At 58.7% G+C, this 27,223-nt stretch overlaps 2 protein-coding genes across 5 annotated transcripts; one reads left to right on the forward strand and one right to left on the reverse strand.

The window, feature by feature from the left end:
- Positions 1–1,358: 1,358 nt before the first annotated feature.
- SELENOM (selenoprotein M) lies at positions 1,359–4,048 on the forward strand. Its single transcript, XM_021703535.1, has 5 exons — positions 1,359–1,560; positions 2,716–2,751; positions 3,150–3,184; positions 3,538–3,616; positions 3,699–4,048. The coding sequence occupies exons 1-5, from the start codon at positions 1,441–1,443 to the stop codon at positions 3,855–3,857; spliced, it is 429 nt and encodes a 142-aa protein (XP_021559210.1). The 5' UTR covers positions 1,359–1,440; the 3' UTR covers positions 3,858–4,048.
- A 171-nt stretch (positions 4,049–4,219) lies between these two features.
- On the reverse strand, positions 4,220–26,229 carry SMTN (smoothelin). 4 transcript variants are annotated; one of them, XM_044921191.1, is made up of 21 exons: positions 26,117–26,229; positions 24,240–24,370; positions 19,329–19,477; positions 18,852–18,945; positions 18,682–18,760; positions 18,479–18,576; positions 17,267–17,587; positions 17,106–17,178; positions 16,436–16,507; positions 15,834–16,355; positions 15,463–15,635; positions 12,218–12,370; positions 12,057–12,132; positions 10,796–10,960; positions 10,635–10,697; positions 10,347–10,413; positions 9,056–9,229; positions 8,734–8,851; positions 7,994–8,145; positions 6,963–7,031; positions 4,220–4,523 (listed from the first exon to the last, which is right to left on the reverse strand). In XM_044921191.1, the coding sequence occupies exons 2-21, from the start codon at positions 24,288–24,290 to the stop codon at positions 4,373–4,375; spliced, it is 2,820 nt and encodes a 939-aa protein (XP_044777126.1). In that variant the 5' UTR covers positions 24,291–24,370; positions 26,117–26,229; the 3' UTR covers positions 4,220–4,372. The 4 variants fall into 4 exon arrangements, with proteins under 4 accessions (XP_044777126.1, XP_021559258.1, XP_044777127.1 ...); XM_044921192.1 differs by having other exon boundaries at positions 4,436–4,648; positions 6,866–7,031; XM_021703580.2 differs by having other exon boundaries at positions 4,436–4,648; positions 6,866–7,031; positions 16,436–16,534.
- Between the last annotated feature and the right edge of the window lie 994 nt (positions 26,230–27,223).

The raw sequence follows: 27,223 nt of genomic DNA on the forward strand, positions 1-27,223 counted from the left end.
AGTCTGGACAAAACCAGTTATACTTAGAGTGCCCTGATGTATTTACAAAGAATGGGTATTAAATAACAACTCTAAGCCCATTATTATTTTATCTTTACAATCAAGTCAGTGAATGTGAGGTAGCAGGGTATAAGCAAAGGGCTCTGTGCAAACCTGACTTAATCCATTAGGCTTAGTGTCCAGGACCCATGATACTTTTAGAGGTCATGAACATGTTTTAATTTTCATTTCTTTTAAAATTGGAAGAAAAAATAAACATATAATAATGAATCCAGCCAGGATTATTATTATTATTATTATTATTATTTTAATTAAGGCAGTTGTAAAATGCCTTAATGGAGGAAAAGGCCCAGGAAGGCAAAAATACCTAAGGGTCCATGAAAGTCATAATGCAGCTTTGGCTTGATGTTAAGAAGGATTCTGATTCCCAGTTTAGATTCAATAGCAAAGAGCACTGTGATCAATTTGCTGTGTCTGCCTCAGGCTTAAAGAGGGAACGTGGTGTCCTTATTTAGTCATCTTTGGTTTGATGAGACGAGCACAGGGACGTTTCAGGTTCAATTCCCAGATTCACAATGTCATCGGTCTACCTTTCTGATCCTGTTTCTTAACTTGCAAAACGGAGTTCATGGGGCTTTTTTTTTTTTTAAGATTTTATTTATTTATTTGAGACAGAGAATGAGAGACAGAGAGCATGAGAGGGAGGAGGGTCAGAGGGCAAAGCAGACTCCCTGCCGAGCAGGGAGCCCGATGCGGGACTCCATCCAGGGACTCCAGGATCATGACCTGAGCCGAAGGCAGTCGCTTAACCAACTGAGCCACCCAGGCGCCCTTCATGGGGCTTTTATGAGGTAAGAAATGAGATAATGAAAGCTAACACTGTGCCAGGTACTGTTCTAAAGGGCTTTGTGTGTATTAACCCTTTTATCCTTCCAGCCCCTACAGAGTACGTAATATCCCACATTCCGCCATAATGTGTGCTCCAGGGATTTGAAACCCAGATCGGAATTTCATCCAAAGAAATAAAAGACACAAACAAGAATTCCCAGCCTCAGTTTCCCTATCTTCAAGTCAAGTGGCTGGCCCAGAAACTCCCTGGTCCGTCCGCATCCCTCCCGCGCCCCCTGCCGGCGTAAGGGGACACTGTCTGGCCGCATCCCGCCGTAGCGTCTGCGCTCTCGGTCGGCGTGGACACTCCCGCGGCTGGGAATATAAAGGCCTAAGGGCCAGAGAAGATCCCGAACCAGAAAAGATTCTAAACCCTGTCGGAAGAGAGCTGAAGGCCCCAGAGCCGGCCCTGGGGCGGAGACTGACAGCTCGGGGCGTGGTTCCCTAGGGGGCGGGGGCTCGGGCGGGGCGGGGCCAGCCGGCGGACCCAGACGTGGCGCAGTGGCCCGGCCGTTCGCCTTTAGCTTGCGGATCATCTTCGGCCCGGTCCCGATGCACCTCCTGCTGCCTCCACCGCCCCTGCTGCTGCTACTCGCGGCACTCGCGGCCGCCGTCACTACCTTCCGGCCCGACTGGAACCGTCTGCACGGCCTGGCCCGAGCCCGGGTAGAGGTAAGTGCTCTGGTCCCTAGCTCAGGGACCACTGCCCCCAACCCTCTGGCCCCTTCGCTTTGGAATCACCGTTCACTTTGGCCCCAGGACCCTCCTGACTCCCAAGTCCCCCTCAGGGCCAGGACCATCCCTCCCGCTCCCCAGCCTCAGGACGCCCCAGCACCCACCACCGTGGAAGCCTGAGACACCCGATCGTGCGGCCTGGAAACCCGAACTCCTCCCTAGTTTCCCATCCGGCTGGACAGCGGGCCCCCAGACACACTGGCCCCGCCCCTAACTCTACTCCCGGCCTGTGACTCTTCCAAACCTGTCCTCTGGAGCCTAACTTTACATCCTCCCATCACTCCACTTTTTCCTGGACTTCCTCCCCCACCCCAGTTCCGGTTTGTGTCTCCCTTCCCCGAGGGAGGGAAGACTTTCTGGGCGCTTGCCCCACTATGCAAAAGCCAAGTGCATTACCAACATTTACTCTGCAGCAGGCCCCCATCCTCCTCTGTGAGGAAATTACCCGTCAGAGTCCCTGTTTGGTTGTGTGACTTGAATCATCACAGATCCTCTATGGGCCTTAGTTTTGTCTGACAGAAGGAGGGGGAGGAGGAAGGAGGACTAGAATAGTCCTGGGGTCTGGACTCCTGCTGGGAGGTGTCTCTCCCCTCTGGGAGTGCAGGGAGGGGCCCACACATCCTCCCATGTTGCGGAAGCAACCAGATGGAGGCCCAGCTCTGCATGGGGCTAGGTAGGGACCAGATGGCAGGTATCTCTAACGGGGTCTCCCAGGGCAATTCAGAGCTGTTCCCTTCTGGCCTGCCTCCACCCTGAGGTTCTAGGGGCCAAAGTCCAGGCCCAGGTCTCTACTGCCTGAGAGAAGTAGAGTAATCATTTCTTCTGGGCATTGGGAGTGAGTCAACAGTCAGTAAGGTGTGCAGGCAAGAGCCCCAAGGCTGGTAAGTGCCTTTGGGTCACTGGTCTTGCTCCTCTTTTACCTGATGTCTGTAGGCCCCTGTACAGAGTTCTCCCCTTCTGTCATAAGGGAACTTCTGTTTCAAAGGTAATCCACAGCCTCATCCAACTCTGGGAGGAGAGTGAAATGGTCTTGAGGGTGTTATTGGGCAGATATGAAGGATTCCTGACCTATCTGATTTTGTCCCCCTCCAGACCTGTGGGGGATGACAGCTGAATCGCCTGAAGGAGGTAAGTTTTGTGTGTGTGTGTGTGTTTTGTGTTTTTAAGAGATAGGTTGGGGGGGGGGGCAGAGGGAGAGAGAGAATCTTAAGCAGGCTCCACGCCTAGCACAGAGTCCGACTCAGGGCTCCATCTCACAACCCTGAGATCATGACTTGAGCCAAAATCAAGAGCCAGATGCTTAACTGACTGAGCCAGCCAGGTGCTCCTGAAGGAGGTAAGTTTGAAGAAAGGGTCTCCAGCTCTGTCTCCACTGAGCCCCTTGGGGGATGGGTAACATAGTCCTACAGATTGGCTGGAGGGGAAGTTCCCTGGGGTGGGAGTCAAGAGTGTGTGACCTCAGCAGGCTTCAGTTTCCTGTCGGTATCTGGAGGGGGTCGGGGTCTGATTCTCTGGTTCTTCCCCAGGTGAAGGCCTTTGTTACCCAGGACATCCCTTTATAGTATCCTTTTTCTGTTGTGGGGGAGGGAGGATGGGGAGGAGGATCTGGGAGAATCTCCTTCCACTTAACTTCACAGATAGGGATGACAAATGGTTTTCATCTGACAAGTGGAATTGATAGTGACTGCCCAGAGAATTCCTAGGTGGTAGGCAAGAGAAATTGACTACTGATGACTGCCACAGACACGGGAACGGAGAAGAGAGCCCTTTACTTCTCTGAACTCTAATTTCCTCACGTGTAAATGGGGGATCCCTGCCCTACCTGGGCAAAAGAGGCAGTGCTGTTCACCTGCTGTTCATAGGTGGGAGACCCCACCAGCCTCGGGTCACCACTACACGCCTTAACAACTCCAGTCACAACCTGGTAATGAAACACCTTCCAGGGGCCGACCCAGAGCTCGTCCTGCTGGGCCACCGCTACGAAGAACTGGAGGTGAGGCTTGGAAGCCGGGCGGGGGCGGGGTGGGGGGGGTGTCGGGGCGAGGCGCACTGACCCCACCCCTCCTCTACTTCAGCGAATCCCACTCAGCGAAATGACCCGCGAGGAGATCAATGAGCTGGTGCAGGAGCTCGGCTTCTACCGCAAGGCGGCGCCCGACGAACCTGTTCCCCCTGAGTACCTACGGGCGCCCGCCAAGCCCGCCGAAGGCGCTCCGGACCGCCCTGACCTTTAGGTCCGGGGACGCGGGCCCACCTCCTCACCCGCCTGAGCCCTGGGGACAGAATGAAGCGCTCAGCGTCCCGGGAGCACCTCCCTCGCTGAGGGCCGACGCCTCGCCCCTGAGCCGGCAGAGATGGAGTTGGGGTTTCCTCCTAACCCCTCTTTCTTCCCTACCCAGCTCAATTAAATCCTCTTCCGCCTTAACTGAGACTCGACCCCTTCCTTGCTGCGGGAGGGTGGGGAATAGGAGCCCCCCTAATACCCCCGAAAGGCCCAGCATCCCCAAATACCTGGCTGCTGGAATGGGGATGTGTGCACGCCTTGCCAAGCTGCCATAAATTTAACAACCCCAAGAGAGGCAGAGAGGAGTCAGGGTCGTTGAAAACCAATAATTTATCAAAACGCAGCGTGTGTATGCAGGGGAGGGTGTCGCAACAGACAGGGCAGCAGTGGGCAGGCGCACAGGGAGGGGATGGTGCCTGGATGGTGGGGGCAGCTTGCCGCAGGCGGGCCGTGCGGGCAGGGAGGCTAGACGTTCTTGCCGCGCAGGCGCAGCTCGTGGCGCCGCAGGTGGTTGTAGAGCGACTGCACATAGGTGAAGACGCACTTGGGGTCGGGCTTCTTGCCCATGATCATCATGTCCTCCACCTCCACCAGAGGCACGCAGTCCACCAGCATCCTGCAGGGAGGGGGCACGGGGTGGTTGTCAGCGCCGACCCCGCCTCCTGCGGCTACCCTCTACCTGGAGGTCTTTTCACTGCTTGCAGCCTGTTGGTCTTCCATAAACTCCAGATTCTTGATTGACTGAAGGGGTAAAAGCTTTAGGGGAAGACAGGAAACCCCAGGCCCCACTCACCGAAGCCTAGAAGCATCACTATGGGGAGCCAGGCCAGGCAGGCGGAGGTGGAGATGGGAGAGGAGCACCATGCTCCATTCCAACTCTGGGCAGGTCCATGTCTCTACCCCTAGCCCGGGGGGGGGGTCCTGCCTCCAGACTCCACCCATGTTCTCTCTGGAGGGCCACCTCCTACACACCCTCAATGGCACACTCCAGCTCGCACAAGCCTCTGGGTTGGGCCATTGGATCCAGTGGGGCCTTACTATGGAAATCTTTCTCTGCAGTCAGGACCTGCCCCTGTTAACCCTCTGTGCCCTGGATTATCTCTCAGATGCCTGGCCTGGAACCTCCTGCAGAGAGGCCCGGGAACTCCTGTCCTTGCACCAGGGGACAATCTCACTACATGAGATGGAGGACAGCGAGTGTATGTGTATTGAAGCAGCTTGGGAGGCAGGAGACCTCTGTTTCAGTCCAGGCTGTACCCCTGATCAGCTGTGTGTGCTAGATAAAGCTCTGCCCTGTTCTGTGACTCAGTTTCTCCATCTCTATAGCAACAAGTTCTCTGCCTCATTGGAGACCTTGGGAGCACTTAGGATGAATGAGGGGGTTTCTGACTCTGTTGCTGATGTGCTATGTGCCCTTGGGATCATGTCTGCCCCAGGCTGGATTCATTTCCCCGGCTACACTATGGGGAAAGAGGCAGCCTCTCTCTGCATCTTCTTCAAGCTGTGGCTATCACCCCAGGGATCCCGGGCTCCCCAATGTGGAGCTCCCTCCCGCCTCTGGTGTCTTCCCTGGAGACCTTATAAAGCCATTGTTTACACTGGGGCTCACAGCTCAGGGCTCCAGCTGCCCCAGTGACAGGCCAAACACAGGGCAATTCGAGCAACAGCACGGCTGAGTCACACTTTCCAACTGGATCAGGGCTGGGTTGGCCCCTCTCCTTCCAGGCCAGCCTGCTGGGCAGCAGCTCCTAAGTCCATATATGACCTGGAGACAGAACCAAGCCCATCCTCCCCTCACCTGCATGGCTTCTCTGGGTATATGTGTGCACATGTGGGCTGCCCCCCAGATGGCTCCAGGCCCCGTGGGGCATCTGAGTGCACAGCTAGCTCTGTCCCTGACTCACATTACTTTGGGCAATCCCCTTGCTCCCTCTGAGCCTTTGTCTTTTCTTCTCTCTACACAACAGGTGGGAAAAGTGATGGGGTAAGGAAAACAGCTGCTAAGTGGGGAGTCTGGAGTTCCGGTTTCTGGTCCTGTCTCTGACCTAAAACCTCCAGGACGCCGAGCCACCTTTCTCCTTCTCTGAGCAGCTCGTCTGGAGTGGACAGTTAGCTCAGGACCTGAATTCTGTGGCCCTGAGGTGAGGTGACTAGAGAGAAAATGCCAGAGATGGTGTAGAGATCCAGATCCAGATCCAGAAACATCTTCCTGTTACACTGGCCCCACTCCTGAGCTCTCCAATGAGTGTGGCACCACCAGATCCCCAGTGCCCAAACTGGAGGCCTAGCAGATTCCTTGAGCCTCCTTCTCTCTCCCTAACTGGATACATCAGGAAGCCTGTCCTACTTCTTATTAAGCTGCTTCAGCTATCTAGCCCATTCCTTCCCTCCCCATCCCTCATCCAGGCATTGTTCTAGAATGCTAACCAGACCACATACATTACTTCTCTGTTTGGAAATTTTTATGACTCTCGTCCTCAGGAGGAAGTTCAAACTCCTGTGGCCCCTTCTCCCCTTCATACCCAGACTAAACTTCCTTCCCTTCCCAAGTGTGCCATGCTCTCTCTCCCTATCGACCCCAGCCTGTGCATAAGCTCATCCCTCTGCCTGGGACTCCCTTTCCCTCCTTTATCCTGAACTTGTCATTCAGATCCCAGCTCGGTTTGCACTTTTTTCAGATAGCTGTCCTGGGCCTGCAGGCCGGGTCAGGTGTCTCCTCTGGGGTTCCCTCCTGGGCTTGCTCCATCTCAGTCCTACTCATGTGGGTCATCACTACCCCTTTAGAAGAATGGTCTTGCCGGCTAGGCCCCAAACTACCAGAAGATAGGGCCATGTCTGGCTCCTTCCGGCTCTTCTCAGGGTCCGGTTGCTTCCCCCACCCACCTCCCGGGTCTCTCTCTGTGCCCCTCTGAGCAGATTCCAGCGTACAGCACAGGTGGGCGAGGCGGCGTTTCTCACCGTGGGGCCCCTGAGCAGGGGTTAGGACTTTTTGGTTTTTACCAGCCCCTTCTGGACCAGACAGCGGTAGAACTCCTGGATGTACGTGTACACGCACTTCCAGTCAGGCTCTCGAAGCCGCACCATGTCCTCTGTGTCCAGGAGCTGCGGGCACTCCGCATGGGTCCTGGGGAGGGTAGGGGGCCGGGAAGGGGCAGGGAGGGAGGCAGGGCCCGGGAGAGGAAGAGGGGAAAGAGGCAGAGAAGAGAAAGGGGAGGAGAACAGAGAGACACACACATACACACACACACAGAGACAAGAGTTCAGTTACGTTCTCAGTGCTGCAGTCAGCCGGCCCCCCCCGCATGCCCCTTCCCCATTGTGGACGTGCCGCTCACTACCCATCACTAATGGTGTGCGATGCAGACAGGGGTGGGGGGCCAGACCAGTCACAGGTGCAGAGAACTCTTGGGGCAAGCGGGAACGGGGTGTGGGGCAATGGCGTTGGCACTGAGGTCGGAGAGGAGGGCTGTGCCCCAGGGAGGGGGGGTGCGGGAGGCGTGAGAGGAGGTGGGGAGGGGAAAGAGGAAGAAATCTGGGGGAACCAGAAAGAGAAAAGGAGAAAAGGAAAGACAGATGGAGGGTGCTGAGGGTGAGGTGAGCAGACGGGGTAACGATTCCAAAGTGGAGGGCTTGCTGATGTCCTATATAAGCCTCTGGCAGCACCTATATAGGCTGGGCGGGCACGGTGCCCGGGCCAGGAGCCTCCTTTTGGAATCTCCAGCCGGGATCCCGTGGGAGCAGGAAGCTCTGGTGATAGTGGGAGGACAGCAGGACAGAGAAAGGGAGAGAGAGAGGGAGGAGGGGGCAGAGGGAGGATGGAGGGGATATGGACAGGGCCACCTGGTGGGCCTTGGCCGGGGCTGGTAGGCGGGCCGGCGGCTCCTTCGTTCCGGCGGGCACCTGGCACGCTCAGCGGCGGGTGGGCAGGGTGGAGAGGACAGGGGCTTTCTGGGGAAGGGGGGCTCTCAGCCACTGTCTGACAGTGCAGCTGGCCAGCTCTAAGGGGCCTTGGGACAGCTGGGCCTGGCCCAGATGCGCAGCCCCGGATGCCCAGCTGACACCAGCAGGGCTGGGGCCCACACTTACTCTGCAGATGAGAAGGCCACCTCGAAGTTCTGACGCCGGTTCTGCGGGCTGAGCTGCCCATAGTCGAAGGCCTCGGGGAAGAAGTTGTGCACCAGGGCACAGAAGGCCATCCCATCACTCCAACTTGAGGAGAAGTTCTGGATGTCCACGTGCTATGTATGGGTGGTGGAAGGACTGGTCAGCTTCCCCATAACTTCTATGCCCCCAGCGTTTGGCATTCCAGACGTAGGGCAACTGGGGTCAGAGAGGCCCTGTAGCTTTCCCAAGGCTGCACAGCGGTTGGGCAGTGGGAACATGAGCATCCTTCAATTGAGTTTGTCAACTCCCACGTCTGCTACGTATAGGCACAGAGCAACCAGGAGGCCCAGCACCACCCGGCTAAGACCATGGTCATGCTTCCCTCACTCCTTCCCTTACTTATAGAAATTTACCCAGCTCCCCTACTCCCATTTCCAAGAGCAATGAGGGGGGACTCCAAGGGTGAGGCCTGGCTCTGACCTGGGCCCCTCATTAGGCCCTGCCACTTAATCACTTATTCTGGAATCTAGGGCACGCTGTGTGTCCTCTTTGAGCCTGTTTCCTCATCCCCAAAGAGGGCTTCCATCCTCCCTGCCAGGCACGGGGGCTGTGAAAAGCACAGGGTGTGAGAAGCAGTTCTGCCAAGAGGGAGGTGCAGAGCGGCGGGGTGGGGGTTGTGGGGAGAAGAAAGAAGCTAGGCTGCCTGGCCTCATAGAGCTCACCTCATAGCCACGTGTCTTGGCTCGGCACCAGTCCAGCAACATCTGCTTGATGCTGTTAGCGTTGGGGACCCCAAAGCTGGTGGAGCGCTGCACGGCTGCGCGGGGTCCACCAGGGCTGCTGCAGGGGCGCGTGGGGGCCGGGGCGGGGGGGGGGTGGTGGTGAGGCGGGGTCGGGTCACACCACCAAAGGGGACGCTGCCTCCGCCCGCCCATCCAGCCTGTCCCAGGCCCCGCCTTCCCCGTCCTTCAGGCCCCTCCCAGCACAGCTCCCACAGCGCCTTCCCGTTTCTGGCCCCGCCCAGCCACGCCCCCTGCTACTCACCCCGCGGCGCCTTCCTTCTCCAGCTTCTCAATCATGGCCTTGCGCGCCTGGGAGGCCGAGGTCTTGGGCAGGCTCTGCGCCTTCATCAGCTCTTTCTTCTTCTCTGCTTGGCGTTTCTCGAGTGCCGCCAGGCTGCCGGGCCGCGGGCTGGCCTCATCCTCGCGGTCAAAGATGCTGGGGGTGTTACAGGGAGGCGACTGTTAGGCTCCTCCTGAGCCTCGACCCCCACTTGCCAAGGGAGGGGTCTTGTTGTACCCTACACCCTGCGGTATATCCACCACCGGCAACACAGGTCAGCAGGGGAGGCGTCCTTATCACACCCATTTTGCAGAGTAGACTGAAGCTCAAAGGACAAGAAGGTGGGAGCCACTCTTTTCAACAGACTTGGCCCCTGGGGAGTTCTCTGAGAAGGCTCACTCTCTGATCAAGTTACTAGGTGAGTTCAGATTCTGGGCACTATCAACTAATAATGCCCACCAGCATAATCAGAATGATGGTAATAATAATAGCTCATATCTATTGAGCCTTTCCTATGTGCCATTTTAAACTTCACAAGGGGAGGGGCACCTGGGTGGCTCAGTCGTTAAGCATCTGCCTTGGGCTCGGGTCATGATCCCAGGGTCCTGGAATCAAGCCTATATCAGGCTCCCTGCTTGACGGGAAGCCTGCTTCTCTCTCTCCCACTCCCCCCAGCTTGTGTTTCGTTTCGCTCGCTGTGCTCTCTCTCTGTCAAATTAAAAAAAAAAAAAAAAAATCTTAAACTTCACAAGGGGAGGGAGGCCTCTGGCCTCAGGTTTCAGAGGGCTTGGGGGGCAGGGCAAGAACTTGAACACAGGTCTTTCTGACTCAGAGTTCTTGAACCCCTCTGGTTCCCAGCCTGAATTCTGATCCTACCAGCCCTGATATACTCTGTGGGATAGAGGTGTACTCCTCCCTCACGGAATAAGGTGCAAAAGTGCTCTGTGACATGGGACGTGGTCTGCAGACACAGGGAAGGGGCAGGGCCATCAGGCAGCTCAGTGGCAGGCAGTCCTCTCTACGGGCTCAGTGTTATCGCTGCCACTCAGAGCTGGGAGACCCTGAGCAAGTCTCTGGCCTCCCCAGTGGTGTGGTTGAGGATTAGGTGAGATCACAAGGGGACCAGGAGTGGCCTGATTCCTGCTCTGACTCTCCCTGCCTGTATGCTTATCACCTTCCAGCACCATGGTCTACCCCTCTGTAGAATGGGTGTGCAGTGAGGTCCCATGTGGCACTGACTCCATGTGGTCTGGGGATGGGTACCTGTGCTCACCTGCCCATCTTCTTGGATGATGACGAGGAGAAGGTCTTGGTTTGCACCATGGTGCTGCTGCCACCATCTACAAGAAAGGGGAAGAGGAGCAGGGTGAGGGCTTCAGCTGGACGTCAGGACATAGGGCAGGGGGCTGTTGAGGGGGGGATGGTAGTAGCCACAGGCAGAGAAGAGAAAGTGACTGCTGGACAGAGAGACACACAGATGAAGGTACGGAGAGAGAGCTTGAGGAAGAGTCTGAGGAGGTGGGCAGGCAGGCAGGCACAGGGCGACACCAGGCGGCCTTACTCTCCGAGCGCCTCACAAAACTGGACTCCACTGTGGTGGTGCGGGCCGTCCGTGTGCCATCATCTGGAGGGTCAGGGGACGAGAGGAAGAATGTGAGGCATGGGGCCAGTGGGGTGGCTATATTCCCACCTGGAGCCCCGAGCCCTGCTTGGCCCCCTTACTGGAGTGGACGAGCCGCTCAGTCTTGGTGACAGTGCTGACAGCTGAGCCATCGGCTGCCCTCTGGCTGTGCTGCGTGGTGGTCTCAGTGGCTGTGTTGCCACGGCCCTCCCCTGGCCGGGCCCGTGCCTCTTGCAGCCGCCGTTCCCGTTCCTTGTCCCGCTGGTCTGGGTGGGGGTGGGGGGATGCCCCATGCATGCCCAGAAGGGCCACCCATCACCCACACAGCACATATGCATGGGCACACAGGGCACACAAGATGGGGTGGAGGGCAACTTGTTAGAAATACTGAAGACACAGGGGGCAAGGGCCCTCTCTAGGAGTAGCTGAGGGTGAGGGGAAAGCTATAACTTGGCGGGGGGAGGGGGCGGGGTGTGGTGTGTGGCAATGGACTCAGGCAGAAACGGGGAATATGGACTAGCTAAACTCAAAGGGGAAGTATTTGGATCCAAGAAGGGAGTTTCTGTGGGAATGAGTAGCTTATTCCAGAGTGAATATGCAGATCTAGGGAGGAAGTAGCAGAGTTCAGGGAAGAAGCTGAGTGAGGCTAGTAGCTGAGTGGGTCTTTAAATGGGTCTTAGGTGGGAAAAGAGCAGCTGGAGGAAGAAATATCTAGATCCAAGGAGGGAGTAATTGGAGGTACCTGAGAAGTAATTCAATACAGGGAAAGAGTGGTCAGGAGAGAAACTGGCAAAAGGGGTAAGTGGGCCTAAAGAAGTAGGTGGGTGGGCACAGGGGCTAGGTGGTCATCAGTGGGGCCTGGAGGAAGCAGTCAGATTCAGAGAGTATCTAGAGCAGCAAATGAATCTAGAATCTGAGGGAAAGAATAGCTGGGTCCAGGAAGTGCTCAGGGAAGGGGAAGCTGGGTGGGGGGCAGAGGCTATGGTGGTCATCAGTGGCTCTCAAGGAGAGAAAAGCAGCTGGGGGAAGGAGTATTTGGATTCAGGGTAGGAGTAGTCGGCAGCACTTGGGGAAGCAGTGGGATCCAAGGGGGAGTAGCTTAGGAAAGGGAGTAACTAGGTCTAGGAAGGAGAGGAGAAGCTGGTTGGGGATGGTATAACTGGGGTAGCCAGGGGGAAAGAAGGGGCTAGGGAAGGGAGAAGCTGGATCCAGGGGGAAGGAGGCAAGGGAACATCTGGGGCTAGAGAAGAAGCTGGGTAGGGCAGTTTACTGAACTAGAGTGTCCATGAATGGACCCCAGCGTAAGGGGAGCAGCTGGGCGATGGAGCAGCTGAATCTGGAGTGGGGCAAGTGGCTCTCTACCTCTCTTCTTTTGTCGGAGCTCACGTAGTGCAGCCCGGATGAGCTTCCGTTCCTCATAGTCTGTCGTCTGATCCAGCTGCAGATAGAACCCGTCGTTACCCACCTGCTGGCTGCTGGTTCCTGCCCCCTGCCGACCCCTAGTCCACCAGATCTGGCCATACCATCTTGTCCAGGATGCTTTCGTCCTCGATGGCCATCAGCTCCTCAGCGCTCAGCGGAGCCCGCCTCTCTGGTGCTTTGTCCACCCGGGTTTGCTCGGCGCCATTAGCCACTTCCACTGCTGCAGCAGGGGGCTCTGCTGGCTCTGGCTCCATCTGGAGGGTGGGGACAGGGCATGGACTTTAAGGAGGGGTGTAGAGGAAACCAACCATGCCCCCAGTGGACAGGGGACCAGGCCCTGGGTCTGTGGGCACAGCCTTGGAAATATCCACCAACTGGTCAGACTGCCTGCTCAAGGATGGTCATAGTGTGGTCAGACTCAGGGAAGAGGCACCGACAGCCTTGCCATAGGGCTTCCCATCTACCTGGAATGGTGTTAATACAATTAGCAGTGCCAATACTGGTGATTTTCATTGATATTAAGCATTGGATAAACACTAGGGATTTTACTGTCCCTATTTAGCATAAGGGAAAACTGAGGCTCAGCGTAGCTGCATGACTTGCCCACAGTCCTTCCGTGTGATGTAGCCTGGGGTCTGAGCTGAAGGTAGCTTAACTCCTGAACCTGAGTTCTTTCTGCTGCTTCATTCCCAGCCCCCTCCCACTGTGCTCTGTCCTGGCAGTTCCCAAGGCCTGGGTCCTCCTGGGCCAGTGCCCAGGCAGCACATGCCACACACACACACACACATGCCACACACACACACACACACACACACACACCAGGGCCCTTGGGCTCCTGACCAGGTGTCTGACTGAGACTGCTCAGAGCCAAGTCCTCTCTGAAGCCTGCCCCTGCTCCCTCTAAGGGGCCTGCAGCCCCAACCTAGCACCCTACCCCTCCCAGGCCACCTTCCAACCACTTGAGGACAAGCTCCCAGCCCAATTATCACAGCCCCTCCCCTCCTGGCAGGGCCTCTCTGTTGTGAGGGTAAGGAGAGCCAAAGTAGCAGCTGCTTTAGGGAGACTCAGCCTGGCTGGGGCAGAGTAGGGGTGGGGGTGGGGGCTGGGCCCTGGCCAGGGGCCGCTGGGGTAGCCACCAGGCATGCCTCAGGGCCAGGAGCCTGGCACCCTCTCGCCTGAGTGTTGGAGCACTGGCATCCCAGTCCCTCTGCAGATAGGTAAACTGAGGCTCAGAGAAGGTAGTGGCATAACTTAAGGCCCCTCAGCAGAGGCAGAACCCACTCAAAACCACCCCTCCCTTCCCCAGCCCATAGGGACTTACGAGACTGCTGCTGCAGGCAGGGCCGGCAGAGGAGCAGCGGCGGGTGCTGAAGGCAGGCGGGTGGGCCACGGGGGTCCCAGCATCCTCAGCTGCCTGGAAGAGGGCCTCGGGATCGGCAGCGGCCAGGAGCAGCTCACTGGGCTCCAGCTCGGGCTCAAGGTCAGGCGCAAGTGGGACCCCCAGCCGCAGGCTCAGCACCTCCACCTGCCTGCCCAGTGCATCCAGCCGCCGGCTCAGTGCTGCCGTCTCCACCCGCAGCTCTTCAGCTGCCCGGGCCACTGGCTCCATGGCTGAGGCTGCCGCCTCAGCCGCCTGGGTCACTGCCGCCCGGCCTGCCTCAGCCACTGCCCGCAGCTCCTCCAGCGCCAAGCCCAATCGCTCCTCAAGGGCTGCAGCCAGCTCAGACCCAGGCCCCGGTACCCCCGGCATGGTGATGGCAGGGGCTCTATGGTGGGGTGACGAGGGGCACAGTGGTAGGGACAGTTGCCTCTGGCTGGCAGTGTCAGAGTCTTTGCAGCTGGCCTGAGGGCGAAGGCAAGGGCAGTGGGCCTGCCCCGCCCCTGCTGGCCTCCCAGCCTCCCAGCCTGCTGCCCGCCAGCTGGGGCTGGGGCCCAAATAGAAACCTATTCTGGGCTCCCTGTGGAGGGGGCTGTGGGGGAGGGGTGGCCTGGCCAAGCAGGCAGACCGCCAGGCCTGGCCCTGGCCCTGCAGAGATCACAGACTGGCAGTACAGAACCTCTGCACGGGTCCTGAAGGACTACCTAGGCCATAGCCCCATGCCCCACAGATGGGGAAATCAAGGCAGGGAGCAAGGAATGGGTCTGCCTGGGCCACCATTTGCATTAACTATGAGGATCCAGTCTGCCAGGCTCCAGAGCCTGCACTCCTTTGCCTTTAGGCCATGCAGTTTTAGACAGCCTTGAACAAATGGGGGAAATGGAGGCACAGAGAGGCGGGACTTTGAGCAATCTGCTATAAGAAGTGTCTCGTCCCTGACATAAATATTCTCTGGCCTGCCTGTGGCCCTGGGATCCAACCACAGATTTTGAGCACGTTTTAGGCACTTTTCTGCTTTCCCTTGATTCTAGATGGGGAAACTGAGGTGAGTTGGTGGTATCAGATGCAGAGCTCACGGTTGTACCTCCCACCCACCCCAAGGGCCTCAGCCACCATCCCCTCACTCTCTTGGCAGAGAGCAGTTAGGTCCTGCTCTGCAGGGCAAAGGGTGCTTTCTTGCCCCCACCCTCTCCCAGTCACCCCCGAGAAGGCCCAAGTCTGGCTCTAGCCATCTCACCTCAACCAAAGTCCCATTCAGTCCCCAGTGCAGCCCAGAGGACATTACCTGGGCAGCCGGACGGCCCACTGGGGATCCCTCCCCCAGCTGAGCTCCCAGCCAGCTGATCCCAGGCTCGGGAATGAATAATGGAAGGGTGCAGCGTATTCAGTTCTCGTGGCACCTGCTAGGCTGCGGCCTCACCTGACCGGCACCCCCTGCCTGTCCTCCCAACAGTGTTTCTGCTCAGCCCCGCAGAGATGTTGACGCAGATGGTAATCACTAATCTCCAATCTCCTAAGAGGCCAGGCTGATCTTGGATGAGAAGATCAGCAGCTTTGCTTCTTGGGGCTGAGGCTCAGTTTGGAGTAGGAACAGGAGCACTGGGACTATCACAGGAAGAGGGGCAAGCCCTCACCACCCTCTCTGAACTTCCATTTTCCCATCTGTTCATTAGGAATGAACCAACCAATTTTGGAGTAAGGACCAGAGATCAGCATGTGGGAAGCCTGAGGCCAGTACAGAGTAAGCTTCTGACACACCTAGTGGGCGATACAGACCCTAGCCTGCCCTTAGCTCTGCCACCAACTGGCTCTGGACTGTAGGTAGCCACCTGCTCTGTCTGGGCCTCAGTTTCCCTGTTTGTGCAATGGGGGAGGAGCGGAGCCAGAGGAACCCCGCTAGCCTACAGCCTGAAGCAGTCTATATAAGATTGATGGATCGTGAGGCTGGTGGGGTAAGGAGGGGCTCACCTTAATGCTGCAGCCTCCCCGGCTAGCAGGGGAGGCATGGCTGAAGCTGGTGACGTGAGTGACGCTACCCAGCTGGGCTAGGGTCCCAGGGCTGCTGATATGGGTGATGGTGCTCTTGCCCCCACTGCTGGTGCTGAGGAGGGTGGGAGGCGCCCGTAGCCCCAGCGTCAGTTCTGGAGGGGGAGAAGAGCTACTGTCAGATCAGCTGCAAGTGAGGGCAATGCCAGCCAAGGTTAATGGTGCCCCTTGCTTCCAGCACACCCTTTGGAGAAACCCTGAACCCTGGCCACAGCACTTGCCCTATGTGCAGAGCTGGGTGGCTGGCTGCAGGCACTCATCCCCAGCAGTGAGGAGACAGCAGGGAGGCCTACCTGCCCTCTGGTTGCCTGTGGGCAGCAGCACTCGGCTTGTGGATGCCTGGCCACGGCCATCCTTGATCTCGATGGTGAATGTGGTCTTCATACTGGCCCCTGGCTCGGCAGTGCCGACAGGCACGGGAAGCGGGGCACTGGGCTCCTCTGAGCGGGCCACGGGCCCCCCTGCTCTGTTTTCAAGGGGCCTGGCAGCCAAGCCCCGCCCCCTGGGGCCCTCCTCCTGGGGGCAGCTCTGAAGCTGGGCCAGGGGCCTGGCTGTTCCTCGTGGCTCCTTGCTGAAGCGGGAGGAGGTGGTACTGGGGCCCCGCGAGGAGGAGCCACTGGAAGAGGAGGCAGGGGTAGTGCTGATGTGGGAGGGGCCCAAGAGTCTTGTGGGGGTTGAGGGACCCAGGGCCAACCGGGGTGGACCATCCTGGAGCCCAGCAGCCATAGGAGAATCAGATGTGAACTTGCGCACACGATCCCGCACGGAGCTGGCCCGCTGGAATGGGGAAGGTCCACTGGCAGGGGTCGGGGGTTCTAGAAGGCATAAGAGGGCTATCAGTGACTTGGTGGGACAGGGACTGCCCTGAGTCTACAGTAGTGGGAACAGGTAGTACCTCGGTTCTGGGCTGGCTGGCGGGGGCTGAGCACGGACAGGGACCGTTGGCAGGGACGGGGTCCAGCCAGGTCTGGCAGTTTGGAGAAATGGTGGTGGCCAGGTGGGGGAAGATAAAGGAGACGTGGATATGGGGGTTCCACCCCTCATAGTTCTCTCCTCCATACCACCTCAGCCTCCCAACCCCTTCCTGTACTCCAGCCTCCCCATCCCGTCTTGTACCTCCTTAGCTCCTGGCCTCCCCACTCAGCTGTATCTATCTTATAGGCTCCTCCTTCTCCACCCACACTGACCCTAGGATGACTTGGACACTCCTGGGGGCTGGGGCTAGGGCTTGGGCTGGAGGAAGGGTGCCCAGATCCTCCCTGCCGATGGAGATGGGGGACACACCCCCGGCCAGGACTGCCCATGGCCTCAGCTGGGAGATGGGCGCACTCCCTTATTGGGGAAAAGAATGTGCTTGAGGCCCGTTGCCTTTCAAGGCTGCGGGGAGGCCTCTGGCCATGGGTTGGGGGGGGGGCGGGCCAGGCTGGGGGTGGGGACACTTCAGGGCAGTAGGAGGAGTGTCAGGGACTGCCTAGCCTTGAAGAAGCTGAAGCTGTCTAGGCACTAGAGCCCATTTTCCAGACACGGAAGGGGAGGCCTGTAGCTACCCCTGCTGGGACCCTCACCTGCTCTCTTTGTGTTGGAAGGACCTTTGGTGGGGCCTTGGACAGCTGGGGGCTCTGTGGGGCCAGGCAGGAGCTGCAGGGGAGACATAGCATAGGCAGGGCCTGCCTCCCAAACCAAGGAGCTCACCTGCCTGGCATCGCTGTCCCTCATCCACACTCACCTTGCTGACCACCTGCCTCTCAGTGCTGGGGGTGGCTGGCGCTTCCTGGGGCTCAGGACTGGTGGCCCTGGGTGGGCTGGAGGGTGGCTCTGGGCTGCCCACAGCCTCAGCAGCAGGACACTGGGCCTCAGCAGGCTCTAGTGGAGGCTCAGGAGAAGCAGTGGTGGGTGAACTGGCGGGCGAGGCAGGTAAGCTGGGTGTGCCCCCAGGTGGGGCCCGCAGCAGGAGTGTCACCGTGGTCACATCCCGGCTGGTGCCCTGGGGGGTTGGGGTTGGCTCTGGGACCTCTGCCTGCTGCTCCTGTTTCTCTGGCTCTGGCACCTGTGGGTGACCCACGGGATGCAGCCAAGGCTCCCCAGGCTGTCAGGTGCCCAGGGCAGGGCAGGCAAAGCAGAGGGGCTAGGCATAGCTTCCTGTGGGCACACCCGCACGTGCATGGACGCTGATCCTCACTTCCCAACCTCCTGGCACTGCCTAGTGGAGGGTGGTTCAGAGAGGACCAGATCCTATGCCAGGGGTTGGGGATGAAAGGAGACCTGCTGGGGACTCCCGGCCTTAACAGATCCCTGGAGCTGAGGCCCCAGAGCCCTGATCCTAGCCTGGCTAATCAGTGGGTGTGTCTGTGGGGGTAGTCCTTCAGGGACTGGGACCCAGCGGCCTCTGCTGGCCACTTAAGGAATCTACACAGCTTGACCACACTCCCCAGAGAACAGTCAACTCTGTGAACAGTGCTCCACCCATCAGCTGGGGTGTGATAGGTAGGCCCTGATAAGCCAAAGTCAGGATGTGGGCTGTTTGGACAGGGAGGGACAGCCCTCAGGATGGGTTTAAGCTGGGGAGGTACCAGGGTCAGATTTACATTTCAGGGAGATTGCATTGGCTACTGAGTGGAGGCTGGATGGCCATGGTGGGTCAGAGGGGGGCATGGAAGTAGGGAGGCCAGCAGGGTGGTAATGGGGAGACATACTTGGGAGCAGTATAGACAAGATGGCTTTGAGGGGAAGGCCTGGGTAGATGCAAAGTCTAGACTGGGGGACATGTGGCCAGAAGTTGCCCAGGAGAAGAGGCAGGGGCCTGAGATAGAGCCCTAGTGTCCACCCCCCCGCCCCGGGTCAAGTACCAGCCTAGCAAAGACACACAGGTGCTCTTTGCTGCTGGCATCCCTGGGCACAGGACACTGGGCTACGCTCCCACCGTGCTCACCTTCCTTACCTCACACCGTTCCAGCCTCTGTGCTGCCCGCCCCTTGCTCTCCTCTCTTGAGCCACTGTTGGGACGCCCGCTGCACAACCTCCCAGCCAACGTGGCAGCTGGAAGGGAAGGACAAAATGTCAGTGGGTGGCCCGAAGGTGCTGTGGGGAGCATGCAGCAGGGCACAGGGCAGGGCCAGGGCAGGGCCAGGGCAGAGCACCTACCCTCAATCTCCTGGGCCCTTATGCGGCGGATGGCAGCTCGGATCAGCTTGCGTTCTTCATACTCACCGGCACCTCGCAGCTGTGGATGAGAAGCAGGCCACAGGTGCTGGACCGCGGAGGCCGGCTCCTCACCTGCCCCGCCCCGTCCCCCGTCCTGGCCTGGGCCTCACCAGCGCGGTCAGCTCTTCCACATCATTCATGGACTCCAGCCGCCCTGCCAGCCGTGCCAGAGCAGCTCGCTGCTCCGCCTCCTGCTGCTGAGAGCTGCAGGGACATCAGGACCATAACCGCCACTGCCACAGCCAAGTCATGGAGGATGTGGGCTGAGGGGTGGGGCCAGGACAGGGTACCCAGAACCTTGGCAGAGGGGCAGGGAGCGGCGCACCCCCTCTGGCTCCCCACTGGCACACGCCCGCCCATGTCCGTGAGCACTCAAACCACAGGCTCAGACGTGCTGTGGACATGGGTGTGTCCAGGGCCCTGTGACCGGCGAGTGGTCCGGGCCCGCATTCACCCCGGTGTATTCCAAATGCCGGTCGGTACTGCCATCTGCACACCCAGATGGGCAGCAGACACAGCTGTGCTCATGCCTGCCTGCACAACGCCAGCCTCCTCCCACCTGCATGACCACCGCCCTGGCCACTCACTGCAGCCAGTTCTCCTTGTTGTCCTGCCGCTCGGCACGGAAGCGCTTGGATGCCAGGGCCTCCTCCTCACGCTGCAGCTCCTGCCGCTGCAGCTCCCGGATGGCTGAGCGGATGCGCCGCCGCTCTGCCAGATCCGCTGTCACCTCCAACTGTGGGGTGGGCGGGGGTGAGGGGCGAGTCATTTTGGCTGCCGGGGTGGAGGGCGGGCACCAGCTGCCCACAGCTTGGCCTGGGCCACAATGAGTGGTCTGTCTCTACTCTCTCTGCCACATGCCTGTCACGAGCCTGCCCTCCCACCCACTCAGGGTCTCAGGGAGACCCGGGCCATGGAACCAGAGCTCCTGGACAGGCCGCTGTGCACTGTGGGCGGCCAGCAACTGCCCACCTGGGCCAGTTGCCAAGCCAGGCACCGCTTCCTGAGATTTGACTCCTGTCTCAGAGTCCTTCATCAAACCCCAAAGAGCCTGGGAGTCAGGAGGAGGGAGGCCACCCTATGGGCTCCTAACAGGGTCCCTGGGGGAGGAAAGGGTGATTAGGGCAGCCGGAGTCCACCCTGTGAGCAAGGAAGATTCTCATGTTCTTGTCCCAAAGCACTACAGCCTTGCTGGGGGTAGCAGCCTCATCCACACTGGACTGATGGGAAAACTGAGGCAGAAGCAGGTGCTCAGGAGTCCTAGTTTCTTGCCCGGCTGGGGGCTATTTTTTTCCCCCTGTACTGACCCAGTCCTAACCACCATCAAAGGGGCCAGGGCCCAGAGTAGCAGGGTCAGTTCCCCAGATAAATAATGCAGCTGCACTAGGGTCTACCCAGGGCCCTAGAGAGGGTATCAATGGGGGAACAGGTGCTCCCACCAGCTTCTGGGCCTCTCAATCCCTGGGAAATTGGAGGCGGCTGGTCTAACCAGGTTCAGGAAAGGGCACCTTCGCTGGGCAGAGTCAGCCAATTCTGTTGTGCCCTCCCCCCCCCCCCCCCACCAGTACCTCTCCCCCCTACAGTCTGTGGCTCAAGAAAGAGAGGACTGACCTGGAGAAATCATTCAGGGGTAGGGTCCAGGAACCCTCTACCTCCTTCCTTATAGCCTCCTCCCCCATCATTCCTTCCTACTCCAGGATGGGGGGCCAAGTGGTGATGGGGATAGGTTTCAGCAGGGTGTATGGGCTGGCCCAATCTGCCATCAGGTCACTTGTCCTAGTCTGAAGAGAGTAGGGAGAGCTCTGGGGGACAGATCCCTCCATGGTTCCTTCAGGCTCCACATTTCTGAGCAGCTATGGGAGGGTCCCTTAGGCTCAGGCCAGAACCCCCAGCTTGCTCCAGCCTTAGTCCACGCCTGGCTGGGTGGTCAGGAATATGTCCTTAACCTCTCTGTGTCTCGGTTTTCTCATTTGCCAAATGGAACAATGGCTCCCACCTCAGGGTAGTGGGTGGGGATGGGGGCAGTGACTTGGGGTCCCCCTGCATAGCTGTGCATGCAATAAACATCACTCTGTCCTTGGTTCCAGCCGCTTAGGAGGAGAGAAAGGCAAGGGTAAATGAGTTCAAGATACGAGACATCAGTAACATTTATTGAGAACCTATATGACAGATCCTGCACTAACCCCCCAGTCTGTCCTAATCTCACAGAAACCCTAGGTACTTTATTACTCCTATTTGACAGATGAGGAAACTGTGGTTCAAGGGGGAGAAGTCATTTGCTTACAGCCAAACGACCGGAGCCAGGATCTGGACCCATGTCTCTCTCACTCCAGGGTCAGCCTTGAGCTGAAGATAGCTCTGTTGCTAGGGTCTGTCTGCCATGGTGGGTACCTCAAGGACCTTGGCACCACTGTGTAAGGAACCCTCTCTAGCCTGGACTAGAGAGAACTATAAGGGGGGCCTATTACAGCAGAGGGAGGGAGAATGAGACTCACCTTCCCACTCTCCAGTCCTGGCCTCAGAACTAGAGCCTTCTATGGTACACTTGGAGATTGTGGACAGTGTGTGGTACACTTGGTGATTGAGGGGTCAACTGGTTCAGTCCCCCTGTACAGAGGGTAAAGAGGCTAAGAGATGCAATGACTAGCTCTCTGTCTCCTGGGTACCCCTTCTGAATGCCCTGGGTTCCAGAGATGGAGTTCTTGTCCCTGAAAACAGCCTCATGTGGAACCTTGGCTACCTCTGTAATCCCTGGGAGCCTCACTGTCCCCATCTGGAAAATAGGATCCTCCGTCTGATCCTCCCACCAAATGAGTGAAGCGGAGCTGGGGGAAGGACAACCTCATTCCACTGGTCATCCCCAGCATGACCCTACCCTTTGGGCCTGGGTATACTGTCTGCCCACAGTAGCCCTGCTGTGTGGCCTATGTTCCCCGCCCTCTCAAGCCCCACCGTTGTGTGTGGAGGGGGCTGTGGGAGGGAGGGAAGGAAGTACAAAGCGCCATTGTCCACTAGAAGGAAGGGGAAGGGGATAGGGCGGTTTCCGAAACTGCCCAGTGAAATTCTCCCGGGAGGAAAGAGGGCACTTCCTCCTCCTTGGGGGCCGGGTCTCCCGGCCTTTCTGTCCTCGCTGCTGGGGAGTGGAGGGTGGGGTCTGGCAGGCCCCGGCATCTCTCTGGGACTCGGTCTCCCCACCAGCACAACACAAGACTTTCCGGTCATTTCCTCAGTCCCAGCTCCCCCAGCCACCCTGGGCGACCGGCCGGCAGTGGAGCGAGACCTCGCCAGGGGGCGCCGAAGGCCCGCAGGCTCCGGAACGGCCCGCCCTCCCAGGGCACCGCCTCTCCCGGGCCGCCCCGAACTGGGCGCCCGGTGGGGAGCCAGACAGGAAGCCCCCCGCCACCGCCTGCTTTAATGTCTCCGGCTACGGAGAGGAAATCAAAGTTCATAGCACTTAAGCAGCTTCCCTAGGTCACCCAGCTAGTGAGCGTCGGAGCTTGAACTCGAACCCGGGACCGAGGCGGAGGGCGTCCGGGTATGTGGCGGAGGGACACGCGGCGTGCATGTCCCCAAGTGCCCCCATCCCGCGCAGGCACCCCGCCCCGTCCTCAGGAATGTGCGGGAGCGTAGGCCGGAAGCGGCTGCCCAGGTCCCCGAATCGGCCCGAAGCTGGGGCGCGGGCCAGCTTTCCCTTATAAGGCCCGACCCCGCGGGGAGGAGCCCGGCTTGGGACGCCCCCGTTCTTGCCACGAGGCCGGCGGGAGCCAGGCCGGCGCTCGGGGCGGGGACCCTCGGCAGTGCCGGGGTGAAGTAATGGCGGGCGCCGGCCGTGGAGGAACCGGTCTGGGGGTGGGAAAGACCTCGCGCCGCTTCGCGGTCCAGGGACGAGGGGCCGCGTCTAGTTAGTCCTTTCCCAGGGAGGGGGCGGGGCTGGGCCGACAACAGCTACTGCTTTGGCTCCTTCTCTGAAATCCCACATGGGGTGGGGGTTGGCGACTGGAGAACCCCGAGCCTCAGAGTGGACCCCTCAACATGGAGATGCCCGGAGACCTGGCTTTCTTTCGGGAACGCTCTGCCTCTACTACCCCCAGCTGACTTCCTGAGGGGAGGTCGAGCTGACGTGGTGGGAACCGCTGAAAAACCAACGGGACACACAGCCGGCTGTGGCGGTGGCAGACCCCCAGAGAGTCTAAGGGGTTGGTCTGAGGGCACACAGGCTGCCTGCCTTGGGTAGGTCATGGCGGTACTGGCCCCTGCCCAGTGATCCCTGCCTCCAGAAGAATGGTATGGGGGTGGGTAGGTCACTAGCTTTCTCCTAGGGAAGGTAAATCTTTAATCCCCATCCCTCCGCTGCCCACCCTCACAAAGGTAAAGGGCTGGTGGGGGGCAGGGCTCTGGCCCCTCCTCCAGTTCAGTAGCTCCCTGCCCTTGATAGTGGGCACATGCCTGCCCTGTGGTGTTGCCCTGCAGCCTTTCTGTGCATGGGGATGGGTGGGCTATGGTTAGATAGGGTGCTCAAGAAGCTGGGAAAAGAGTAGGCCTATTCTTCCACTCTAAGATCTGGGCCCATGCCTCATCCTATCCCCATGTCAGCTCTAGGGCCTAGACATATGTTTGCACAGATCTCCACCTCCCATTTTACAGGTAAAGAAACTGAGGCTCAGAGAGGGAAAAATGACAGAGCTTACAAGGGCCCCCAAGGCCTTTCCCTCTTTACTGGCTCTTCTGGCTTTGAGTTACTCAGGACTTGGTCCCCCATGACCCTCTTTGGGGTTTGTTTGGATCCTGGCACATCCTCTTTGTAGCTGGGTGCCCTCGGGAGGTGATTTCACCTCTCTGAGCCACAGTGCCCTCCTGGCTTTTGGAGCTGCTGTGGTCGCAGCTTCTGTGAGATGGTCTACCACCCAGCCTGACCCCTGCTGTGCCCTGGCACTTTTTTTTTTTTAAGATTTATTTATTGATTTTAGAGAGAGAGTGTGGGAGCAGGGTGAGGGGCAGAGGGAGAGAGAGAATCCTTAAGCAGACATCCCGCTGAGCTGGGGGCCACATGTGGGGCTCAATCCCAGGACCCTGAGATCACGACCTGAGCCGTGGCCACCCAGGCGCCCCTGTGCCCTGGCATTTTTAATCATTGCTGCTACTATTATCATTATGGCCAGGCTCCAGGGGCGGGCACTGCCCAGGCTGTTGCTTGGAAGAGCAAATCTAGCCTCCCCACACCTGTAGCTACACATGGGCGAGTCCTCAGCAGTTACTGTTTAAACAGGTGGTGGCAGTGGGGGGCTGGGAGGGACCAGGCCTTAGCACCTGGCCCGGACAGGCACATGCTACTAGGTCCTCTGCATCAGCCATGCATAACAGGCTTAGTCCTGTCCCCCTAGCCTTCCTCCTGCCCCCTCCTTTCACCCCTCCTCTTGTCAGCTGAGAGGTAGCCTGGACAGGCCCTGCCTCTGACCTGGCTTGCCTGTCATCACAGCAGGGATGAACAAGCCACTTACCAGCTTTCGCAGGGCTCCCTCGTCCAGCCCGGCTAAGGCCTCATCCGCCATCTCGCTGGCCCCTACCTCTGTCCGTCCCCTCCTGGTGAGATCTCCAGTGTCTGTGGCACCTGACACCAGCTCAGGGAATTCTGCAGGAGACAGACATGAATCAGGCCTGCTGGGGCCTCTGGAAACCACAGGTACCGGGGCTCTGTGCCTCAGTTTCCCTCTCTAACCCATGATCATCTGTTGGTGTCCCATCCTTGCTACCTGTGGCTCCCGGCTGGGAGTTCCCCTCTGTCCTAGGCTGGCATGTTGAAAACTTAACAAACCAAGGCTGGGAGTCTCTGGTTCCTGCCCGGCTAACTTGATGCCAGCAGGCTGTGTGGCCTAAACTGGGCTCTCTCCCTGTCTTAAGCATCAAACAGGGAGAATAGAGACCTGGATTAAGAAGGCCCACCACAGCCTGATCACCACCAGGGGGTGCCCGCCAGAGTCCAGTTTCCTGCCCCACCCACCTATCCCCAGGGCCTGCCCAGCTCCTCCCGGACCAAAAGCTGAGTCTCTGGCTGTGGGCTGTGCCCATATCCAAATCCATGCTGCCACTACCCTTCATTTCCCCAGGTGATTTAATCCACTGGAGGTAACATCCTGTCTTCCAGTTCTTGACCACAGCCCTCTATACACACCCCTCCCTTCTCCCCTTCCTACCTTCCCCCTGATGCCAATTGTCTAGACCTCATGAAGCCAGGTGTCCAGACACCCAGCTCCTCCTGCCAATTTACAAACTTAGAACTGAATTTCTCAGCTAGAATGGCTTTCAGAACCTGATCCGTCCAACCTCTGGATAGGCAAAGTGAGGATTGAAGAGGGCCAGGGATTTGTCGGAGGGGTAAGGAGGATCCCAAAGACCCAGAGGGCAGGGATGGATTTAATCAAAATCTTGGCCACCTCTGGCTCCTGAAGCCCCCTTCCAAAGTGCCCCTAGGGGCTCAGATCACTCCCTCTTGCCCCATCACTGCCCATCATGGCCCCCTAAATCCTGGCCCAACCTTCCAGCTCCTTTCTTCTTTTTTCAGCCCTCATGTCGTTATGGAATTTGAGGGCCCACAGCCTGACACACCGTAGGTGCTTAATGTATGGGGACTAAAATGGCCCCAGGATTGCCCCCCCACCCTGCGTTGATTCATCCCTCAGTCATGCCTTCCCCCTCCCCAGAACAGTCACTTGTCGAGTCACCCCATCCGGTGAAGGGGTCTGGGGGGTAAAGGGCGTCCCTAAGCCGCAGTTGGGGTTCTTCGGACCCTGCCTGTTCAAGTGGCTGCTTGCCTTTCCCAGCCCCTTAGGCTTGGATGGGTGTTAACCACCCATCTTCCCTCTGTTGGGGTCCTTGCCTCTATCTACCTACTTTGGGGTAATCCCCCCGAAGTGCCACTCAGCAATCACCAGACTTTCGGTTCTGTGGACACTCTGAGTTCCCCCATGTCTCCTGAGGTGCAGGGGTCCCTAATGCGAAAGTCAGAACGCCCTGGGGACTATAGGAAGTGTCTTTCTCCTTAGGGACTCCCGCCGCTGCCCCACTTCAGTTCCAGGGCTCCCTGTCACACACACAGTCTGCGGCCCCCGGGGATTGAGAGAGATCTTAGAGTAATGTGGGTCGTTCCCCAAGGTGTGTGCCCCCACAGACCAGGGTCCCTGGGGGTCGTGGAGCCTCCTGGAGGTCCGTGGGTGGTATCCTTTCCCGCGGTCTAGAACCTTATCCCATGGCTTAGAGCCTCAGTGGATGGGGGGAAGCACCCAAGCCTGGGAGTCCCAGAACCCCTGTCTAGATATCCGCGTTCCACCCCCAGGACCCGTCGGGGGTCCCGGTGCCTCCCAGAGGCCTACACACCCACCTCTCAGTCCGGCCCACCGTTCGGCGCGGGCTCAGGCTAGGTCTCTCGGGATCCGACAGAGACTAGGAACGGTCAGGCGGAAGGCGCCGCGACCGGAATCCCAGTCCCCCTCAGCAACCGTCCCCGAGATTCTGCAAGCGCCGCCCGTCCAGCCGCGCCAGCAGCCCTGCCAGCCCCGCCCCGCGCCGCCGCTCCAGCCAATCCTTAGGAGGGTCCCGCCCATTCTCGTGCCCCATTGGGGAAATTCAATTTGACGGCCACGCCCCCAGGTCAGGTCCCGCCCCACGCGGGCCGGGTTGTAGGGGATCGTAGTCTTGGGGCCACTGCTGCCGCGACCTTGGCTGGTTGGGCAGGCAACGGCAGGAGGACGCAGCTTCGCACCAAAGTCGGGGAGGGCGCCCAAAGCCGGGGTAAGTGGCCAGGGCTCGTCCGACTCGTGGAGTATTCAGAACAGCCCCTCTCCGCCCTCCTCTTTGTTCCTGAGACCTTGTCCCTTCCCCCGACTCCGCCCCCTTCTCGCGTTAGCGTGTGTGCTTGGCTGCCGCCCAGGCTGCTTTCGGGACACCTGGTCCCGGCCACCTCAGAGCAGGGACTGTGACCGGCAGCACGTCGACCCTATGTTGGTGCATCTCAAGGAGCATCTCAGGTGGAGCAGGATCAATCACAACAACCCTTTCCCAGTCGACACACCTTTGGACTGACGTTGCCTTCATCTGTCATGCTTTTCCTTCTGAGCCCCTCAGGGTCCGCCTCTGGTTGCCCTAGAGGGAATACGGAGTACAGGCTCTCATTCAATAAATGGGGAAAATTGGGGCCAAGAGAAGGCCAACATGCCCAAGACAACACCAGGAGTTAGCCAGGGGACCCAAGAGCTCAGATCCACTGGGGAGGACGGCCCCCCAGTATCTCGTGCTGGAGGCCCAGGACCCTCCCACCGACTCACAGTTCCAGGGTCATTGGACCCTACCTGTTCCAGGAGCCCGGGAGGTGGGGTCTGGAGTCCTGTCTGTCAAATAAAAACAATACCAACTCATTTATTTTGTACTTGCCATGTACCAGGTATAAAATCCCTATAACGACCATTTGAGCCCAGGGTTACTGTCCCAT

The sequence above is a fragment of the Neomonachus schauinslandi genome, chromosome 14 (assembly GCF_002201575.2).
Source record: "Neomonachus schauinslandi chromosome 14, ASM220157v2, whole genome shotgun sequence".
Classification (NCBI taxonomy): Eukaryota; Metazoa; Chordata; class Mammalia; order Carnivora; family Phocidae; genus Neomonachus; species Neomonachus schauinslandi.

What these genes read in the sequence shown, in the direction of transcription:
- SMTN (XM_021703583.1), bottom strand. Translation starts at nt 24,290, where the DNA reads ATGGCGGATGAGGCCTTAGCCGGGCTGGACGAGGGAGCCCTGCGAAAG. An exon ending in AACAAGGAGAACTGGCTGCA is followed by an intron (nt 18,946 to 19,328) that starts GTGAGTGGCCAG and finishes ATGTCCCTGCAG; the next exon opens with CTCTCAGCAGCAGGAGGCGG. An exon ending in AAGGGCCCAGGAGATTGAGG is followed by an intron (nt 18,577 to 18,681) that starts GTAGGTGCTCTG and finishes CTTCCCTTCCAG; the next exon opens with CTGCCACGTTGGCTGGGAGG.